Raw genomic sequence first — 9,155 nt, 5'->3', positions numbered from 1 at the left:
GGGCTAAACATAGAGAAATTAATCTATAAATAAAGCTCTGAATCAAAACAGGAAAATTCTCCTTCACGACAACAGGCCTATGTGCCTGAACGGTCATCTGACTATAAAGACATATATATATATATATATGAAAGAGGCATATATATATATGAAAGAGGCAAAATAGGCCTAAAATAAATTCCTCAATTACTCTGCAACTTACATAGAAGACGTTGTTGGTTCATCAAGACATTTTCTGCAAACTTGAAATCATATTTTTTATACCTGCACTACGCAATTGCCATTACTCTAGACATATTGCTTGTTGAAAAAGCAAGCGACATGCACAATATCAAGACCCTTGTCCTTTAAGTTATTGAGAAGAAGTAATTTTAACACATTGGATACCTGTGACCTTGAAAGTAGGTAAATGTCATTAATATGAACAAAGTTGGTAGCCCTTTATCCTAGCATGCTACAGACCTAATATTATCATGCTTGGTCATTTGGTTATTGAGGAGAAGTCATTTAAAGTTTTTAACATCTTTGATCTCGGTGATCTTTCAAGAGGATCAAGGTCATTCCTATTCACTAGGGGGAAAATCAACTTTCTGAATTTAAGAAATAATTCCACACTCCAAGTAATGTTTTAGTCTAAATTTGATTGAAATCCATTCAAGCATCAAGAAAGAGTAGTATTTTGAAGCAAAATCTTGTCTAACTTCCCCTTTTGGGGCCCTGCCCGCCAAGTACCTACAGGTTAAATAAACTTTCTGTAGATCAGAAATGGTTCTCTAATCTCAAGGAGGTTTCAGACGAAATTTGGTTGAATCAATTCAAGCATTAAAAAGGAGTAGTGCTTTGAAGCAAAATGTTGACTAATTTCCCCTTTTGAGGCCCTGCCCCCAAGTCCCTAGGGGTCAAATAAATTTTCTGAATTTAAGAAAGAATTCCGCATTCCAAATGATGTTTCACAATAAATTTGTTTAAAATCCATTCAAGCATTAAACAGAAGTAGTGTTTTGAAGCAAAATATTGACTAACTTTCCCTTTTTGGGCCCTAATCTTAAGTCCTTTGAGGTCAAATCAAATTTCTGAATTTTAGAAATAATTGCCTACCCTTAGTGATGAATCAGGCCAAAGCTTTTTGAAATTCACCCAGGCAGAAAGGAGGAGTGGGGTTTCAAATCAAAGAAAGTCTTTTAAGCACCTCCCCCTTTGGGGCCCTGTCCATCGACCCCTAAATTTCTAAATTTAAGAAATGATAATGGTCCTCAGATAATGCAACAAACCAAATTTGGTAGAAATCCATTCAGGTGTGAAAGAGTAGTAGGGTTTTAAAGAAACCATTTGTGCACAGCGCCCGACGATGGACGAAACACGACAACTCTAACCCTAAAAACAGAAGTATAATATACAACACAAAGAATGATTTTAATTTTAGTGTATATATACACACATGCCATTTTAAAGACTAATGAAATAAATAGTATTTTTTTCACTATAAAAACACAAATACACCAGTCATTAGACAGTTGAAACAAAAAGTTCCTTTTCCTGCAATCCATTGCAGTACAGTTTTAGTGATGTATATCAGTTGTGTCATGTACCAATCAATGGTAATATTCGATAACCACTTCAGACCTAAAAACTACTTTTTTACAATGCAAAGAGTATTAAGTATTTATAAGTATATCTCACACTAAATTTGAAAAATATATAGCAGAATGAAAAGAATAAAACATAAAACAAATATAAAGTTAAATCGAGAGCAGTTGTGTAAATTTAGGTGTCTCAATAATCCCTCCGGCTGATGAATGCCAAAGGCCCTTCATAAGGGACAAAAAACCTAAGTTGTTGTATGGAAGATGGTTTATACCTGTTTTATGTTCTATGTATGTGATGTTATTTACATAAAATTTGTGTCTTGATAAGGGGGCAGATTGCCTCAAAAATTTGACAATTTACTTGTCTGTACTGTTGTTATTACTTCATTGATCATATACATATATACATATTTTTTTAATCAACAAAAACATTGTCTTAAAGTCACAATGATTAATAACGGAAAATGTTTTTATTTTTACAGAAGAGGAATGAAATCAAGCAGGACCATTAAACACACAAGTAAACAATAACGACTTACATTTGATTATCAAACAAAAATGTAAACAAAAAAGCTGGATTATAAAACAAGTGGAAGATAAATTTGAAAGTTTTCAACATTCCATGAGAAGAAATTATAAACATTCAGATGGAATGGATATAAGGATGGAGTTCAAATAGGAATGGTATGGTATGCAAGCACAAACAAACTGTAAAGTTCATATATCTATTAAAGGTATAGATAATATTACGTTACAGTATGTTATATAACAAAATGTTGAGGGTTTTTTTCCCTTTAAACTGTATATTCTAGCACTTGTTAATCTTCATATAATTTCCAATATTTTCATGCTAAGCCACCCCCTTTTTTTTAAATGCTTGATGGAATTCATTTCAATGTTTCGTTTTGTTTTGGTTTTTTTTGCAAATGAATGAGAAAAATACAATAAATTATTATTTTCCTTTCTAAACTGATTTTGCATCAAATTAACAAAACACAACCAATCAAGTCCAGAAATATAACTTTGAAATAATTCAACATGAAAAATTCTTTTAAAGTCAATCATTCACAAATTCAATGTAAGTTTATGTTTTTTCTTAAAAAGTAAAAATTCATCAAAATCAATAGAGAAAGATAAAAATGTTATATCACATTCAAATATCTTTGTGAACATATTTAAGTTTTACAAACATTTTTATTGCTTTCAGTATTTTTTCATTTCCCAAGAAAAAGATAATAAAAATGACCATGATAATAATATAAAAATGACAGATTATCTCCCCTTATATCACAAACGACATGCATTTCCAGCACACACAATATGATTATCTCCCCTTAGACCAAAATATTTGGTCGAGAAGACATCAGTTATTAATCATGTCTATTCTGATAAGGACAGCTTTTGTGATTTGTTTATTGGCAATTTTTCCTCAAGCATACAGTCATAATTCACATTGGTTTAAAAAGAAAATTGTGGCAAAACAACTTGAGTTTTCATATCTCAATGAATTGATTTTGAGCAATTTATAAGTAAAGGAATTCTGCAGATTTAAAAGTAAGAACAGGATAGTGATAATCCAGTCTCCTTACAGAATCAACTTTGAGAGACAACTCATGAAAACAAAGATATAATGGGAATCATATGAAGATAACTATGTAGCCTGTGTGTGTACATTTATATCTGGAATTTGCATAAAAAATAACAAACAAAAACACATAAATATAACTTACCTATTTAAAAAATCAGAGGAACATTTAAGTTAACAAATATATTCTGCAAAATAAAAATTAGCTAATAAAAGATGTCTTACTTGAATTAGCAGATTTATTTAAAATATAACTAACTATATGTAATTTTAAAAGCAGAACAAAATAATATTTAAAAATCTCCCCGTCAATCAAGAATCACTGTGTGATGAATGAGAGGAATTTTTCTGCATAACGAAAGTTTTGAGCTGAAGGGATGCTAACATCAGTGTAGAAAGCAGTTCACATTCACATCTTCCAGTATAAGAAAGATTTTTTTTAAAAAATACGAATAAAAAAATCATTGAAGAAATATTGTTCATCATTTCCGACAATAGTTGTATCAGAGATAAAGAAGAACTGTACGCTACATTTATACAAATGATTAAATCAATATCATGGAAATATCATTTCCCAGGTCTGTAAAATTTAAGGTGATATTGCAATGTCATACAGCAGTTTCTTAAAACAAATATGGAAGACTGATAAGACAGATTTACATGTATATCAATATACAGCCTGTATGCATGAAACGATTCGTCAAAACACATATCAGATTCATTTCAAATAAATCTGTCTCTACAATACATCTAGCAAATAATGCATGCATGTTGTAAAAAAAGATTTCATACATTTTAATCTTCAATTCATTAAAGCAAATGGGTTATATTATAATCTTTCTACTTTTTCTTAAATTGTTGATTTTAATAGTAGATAAATATCTTAAATCCACTCCTTATTGACATTTTGTTGTAATAACTTATTGTCTTGTAGTTGTAGCTGTATTGTATCGCAAATTATCACAGTGAAGAATGTGAGTCATAATGTGCATCATGTGAGAACTGAAACATATCATTACAGACATAAAAACTTGTACATTATTTATTTCAAAGTATGACTGTGCAGACAGTAATAATTATTGTTTAATGTCACATTTCATTTAATGGCAAGTTGCTTAATTTCTGTTCATATCAAGTTCGCTTAAAACATTATCTTTTAAATTTGTAGTTTTCATTACAAATTGTAAAACATTAATTAATTGTTTCCAAATCAAACGATTGACAACCATTTTATGATTGTGACATTGATTTAAATTAAAAATTCCTTCAGATAAATGACACATCTAAAATCTGTTCATTTTTTACCTAGGAAAATCAATGAATATGACTGATAATTAAATGTCAGTTACATGTGAACATATTTTGTTACAGAAGAAGAAATAAATCTGCCTTTTTTATTTTTACAAAATAACGAGATCATTTTAAATAATAAAAATAGTTTTAACATCAGTAGAAATAAAAATTAATTTACATTTTGCTACAGATATCATAATTGACCAAACAGTAATGCCCTTTGCAGCATAACTGCTAAAATTGAAAAAAAAAACTCCTTGTCATCGAACTGAACATTGGCAGTAACACTTCAAAATTATGTTTCAAAGAAACATAAAGAAGTTCAGATTCAGAGCCCTTGTATCGTGAGCCAAAAGCTAAAAAATGATGACCATAGGAATGAAAATGAGAAATGTTTGGGAAAAAATCTTATTTTTCACAAAATAATCAACCTTATTATCACAAAATGAAAACACATTGAAAATGGATAGTGTTTGTAAATGACAAATCTAGCTATAACTTATTATATATGTGATACCCTTTAACACAACAAAACAAACTTTAATAAAATATGGCGAGTAAGGTTCTTCAGTTTCTTTTCCTTACAGTAGATTTCTTCTATTTTCATACTTTTTTATATATGCACTGATTTCATTTTCAATCAAACATAGGATAAAGTGATATTTTACATTCCACTCCATTACAAGGAAGTCTTTATCAACACATGATACGAATCTGTGTCAAAATAATTTCCATGAAATAAACAAAATCTAAAGTAACTTTAACAGCTGACTATACTACATTCTGCAGCACTGATTTGAAAATTTGTGGCAAGTTTCTCTGTCAATTAATAACACAATCTCTCCTTTATCTCTTCTATATCTCACCTATATCTCCCCTTCACCTCTCCTTTATCTATCTTTTCATTATCTTTCCTTTATCTCACCTATATCTCCCCTTCACCTCTCCTTTATTTATCTTTTCATTACCTTTCCTTTATCTCACCTATATCTCCCCTTCACCTCTCCTTTATTTATCTTTTCATTATCTTTCCTTTATCTCACCTATATCTCACCTTCACCTCTACTTTATTTATTTTTCCTTTATCTCACCTATTCTCCTCTTCACCTCTCCTTTATTTATCTTTTCATTACCTTTCCTTTATCTCAACTATATCTCTTCACCTCTCCTTTATTTATCTTTTCATTATCTTTCCTTTATCTCATCTATATCTCCCCTTCACCTCTCCTTTTATTTATCTTTTCTTTTCATTATCTTTCCTTTATCTCACCTATATCTCCCCTTCACCTCTCCTTTATTTATCTTTTCATTATCTTTCCTTTATCTCACCTATATCTCCCCTTCACCTCTCCTTTATTTATCTTTTCATTATCCTCTTTATCTCACCTATATCTCCCCTTCACCTCTTATCATTTATCTTATTTATCTTTTCATTACCTTTCCTTTATCTCACCTATATCTCCCCTTCACCTCTCCTTTATTTATCTTTTCATTATCTTTCCTTTATCTCACCTATATCTACCCTTAACCTCTCCTTTATTTATCTTTTCATTATCTTTCCTTTATCTCACCTATATCTCCCCTTCACCTCTCCTTTATTTATCTTTTCATTACCTTTCCTTTATCTCACCTATATCTCCCCTTCACCTCTCCTTTATTTATCTTTTCATTATCTTTCCTTTATCTCACCTATATCTCCCCTTCACCTCTCCTTTATTTATCTTTTCATTACTCCTTTATCTCACCTATATCTTTTCACCTCTCCTTTATTTATCATTATCTTTATCTCACCTATATCATCTCTTCTCTATTTCTCTCTATATCTCCTTTTTTCCCTCCTATATCTCTACTCTATCACACAGAGCTTTGTGTCTGATGTAAAGATATTTATTTATACTTTAGGAAACATAATATCTCTCCTCCATTTCTATGAAGTACTGTATCATCCCAGTGAATTCGTTGTCATGATCTTTAAAGTCATGTCTGACGTCATACATCGGTTTGTTGACAAACACTCAGAGAGTTTTCACTGACTTCAAGCTGAGATTTACTACAAACCATACTCCAGGGTCTTTCTCTGTCTAAACCTTGTGACTTATTCCAATTTGCATCCAACAATTTGCTCCCATTGGAACCCTGCAATTTATCTGTACTGTAACCCAGATTTTTTTCTGAGATGGCACTTTTGGGTCTCTTCCTAACAATGTCCTTTGAATTTTCCCCGCTGTTGACTGGCGACGATGACTTTCCTTCACTGAGGTAGCCCATGGCTTTGATTGTCTTATACTGTAATGGAATTTCCATCATTACATGGAGCGCTAAGTTTGCATCAGGATGTTTCGATTTGGATGTGGCTTCATGATAGTTCACAAACTGAAAGTTATCAAATGTACGGGATGGAAGATGGTTGTCAAATTCTTCCATGAGGTCCCATGGCCCGTCCCCTACCCCTACAACCACGATGCTAAGTGGATATTGGGATGCTTGGATAATTGCATCAATAGTCGGCTGTTCCTCATTCACTTGACCGTCTGCTATCACGATAAGTATATGATACGTTCCTGTCTTTTTCACTATATCGATTGCCTGATGAATCAATGGAGCAAAGTTTGTTGGACCACTCAGGATTAATTTTGACGCCATGTTACTGTAACATTCTAGCACCTCTTTAAATCCTCGACACAGTATCCCATCACTGAACAGGGGAAATACCTTATCACCCAATGTCACACTATCACCGAAGCCATAAGCAGGGATGAAATTATCGTCATCAAATGGCTCCAACGTTTGACCTATGATAGAAATGACCTTCTGATAGGGATTATAAATTCGTCCCGGTATGATCTTATGTAAACATTGTCCACCGAATGATTTACGTCCTTGCCACTCGTTAGATGCTGTGTAATCGATGCCAATAATCAAACCACACTTTTCTAGACCTGCTTTTTTACACGAATCGCTGACTTCTTGAAAACTGTGAAAATGGTCGTTAAACGAGTAAAAGGGTTTATCAGTGTAGATGATTCCGAGTGCTTCCAGGAGAGATCCCTGACGATTCCGCATGCGGCGGCGACGAAGACGGACACTGCTGTGCCCATTCTGTGGTGATTGTGGTGTCTTAAAAGGGTGCTGGTATAGCCAGTATAGGAGGAGCCATACAGAATTGGCGAGGGAGTACATTATCACACCGAGCAAGGACATCCCCTCTCTCTCCACGCTTTTAACACACTCCCCGCTCACGGCTGGAAATAGAGACAAAAAAAAATTAACAATATTGAAAATCTTTAAATTCAAGATACTTCTAGACTCTTCAACATACTTGAATCACTGAAAAGTCTTCAGTTTACTTCAAATATAGAAGAAAATGTCTTCACCCTTGTTTCCAACAGTACACATTTTTGCAGTAATCTAAATCAGATCACCAAAGGCTTCAAATACTTCAGAGGTTTCAAGAGTTGTATATGTTAATTCATTTTTCTAATTGTACAAATTCATTCATTCTGAATCAAAACATTTGTCCCGCTGGTGGATAAAATTCACTGTTACTATCCTACTTTGATTTCGAGAGTCAAAATAAACAAGTCTATGACCACTTCTGGTCAGTTATCAGACCACTGGTCAAGCCTTAGCAGACTTGCACAGGCTTGGACTTGACAGCTGTCTATCCCAGATGTTAATTACATTGATTATCTTCTCATGTTTGCTATCATCAATATTGATACGGATTATGGAGTTGTGTCATGGGAGTTCCTGTATGTAATCCCCAAAAGTGATATTGACTAACACCAATTAGTCTCAGGTTAATATCACTTGTCAGGTCGATATGATTAACAGAAAAAGCTTTAATTGTCATCAGCTGTTATTCCCACCCAATGTTTTGTCAGTTGAGCACTGTACATGTATATTTCAAGCTTGGGTTAAGATCTATGAAAGTGTGTGGTTGGAGTTCAACCCTGAATGGTCTGTGTTTCTCAGGTAAACAGGGATCATATGATTCACCCTGTGCTGCATGCTGTGGTTGGGCAGGATGCTTCACAACAGTTGTGTTTTATTGCATGTGCAGGGTTTTCCCTGACCCTTAAAAACCTACATAATGACTCCTTAAATTGACAAAGGACTAGAGATATTAATAAAGTTTTACTTTGTTTTGTATATGATATGAGTCCCCAAATTCTTACAGTTCATAAATAAGAAGGTTGCATAGGAAATCCCTGATGTGGTGGGCCTCCCACACACTGATCAACAGGATACTCACCAGCTTCTAGAGGGAAAAACATTGTAAATTGACTCTAGCTACACCATCAAATATAAACAGTAACTGTAACTTATGATATAAATGTACATAAAGTTAACTTGTGCTACCGTTTAATTCACATGCACCCATGGCATCAATTGTAACATAAATAATGATGTCACATAATTGTCTTGTCACTTAAATCTTATACAAAAAAAATAATTTGCTGTGTCAGTTCTGTGATAAAATAGTAACTAGAAAATATTAAAAGTCTGACAATTTTCCCAAAAATTTAAGAGTTACCTGAATAATCAGAAAACATCTTGAGGTAAAGAAGAATATAATGAGAGAGCACAGAACAAGACAGCAAAGTATTATATCAAACCCAGTAATATTAAGCCAGAGGGGTTAGGGTAAGGATGTATCTCTGTTAAGAAAACCAAACTTAAGTTATGTC

At 32.8% G+C, this 9,155-nt stretch overlaps 1 protein-coding gene across 1 annotated transcript; it reads right to left on the bottom strand.

The window, feature by feature from the left end:
* Window positions 1-6,453: 6,453 nt before the first annotated feature.
* LOC132563955 (uncharacterized) lies at window positions 6,454-7,665 on the bottom strand. Its single transcript, XM_060228711.1, has one exon. It carries the CDS (start codon window positions 7,663-7,665, stop codon window positions 6,454-6,456), a length of 1,212 nt encoding a protein of 403 aa, XP_060084694.1.
* Between the last annotated feature and the right edge of the window lie 1,490 nt (window positions 7,666-9,155).

Source organism: Ylistrum balloti, unplaced genomic scaffold (genome assembly GCF_031769215.1).
Source record: "Ylistrum balloti isolate Yb309-2 unplaced genomic scaffold, AGI_CSIRO_Ybal_v1 Utg371936, whole genome shotgun sequence".
In the NCBI taxonomy this organism is placed as follows: Eukaryota; Metazoa; Mollusca; class Bivalvia; order Pectinida; family Pectinidae; genus Ylistrum; species Ylistrum balloti.
The sequence above is the reverse complement of the archived record's forward strand: the minus strand, read 5'-3'. Positions and strand labels throughout refer to the sequence as shown.

What these genes read in the sequence shown, in the direction of transcription:
- LOC132563955 (XM_060228711.1), bottom strand. Translation starts at nt 7,665, where the DNA reads ATGTCCTTGCTCGGTGTGATAATGTACTCCCTCGCCAATTCTGTATGG.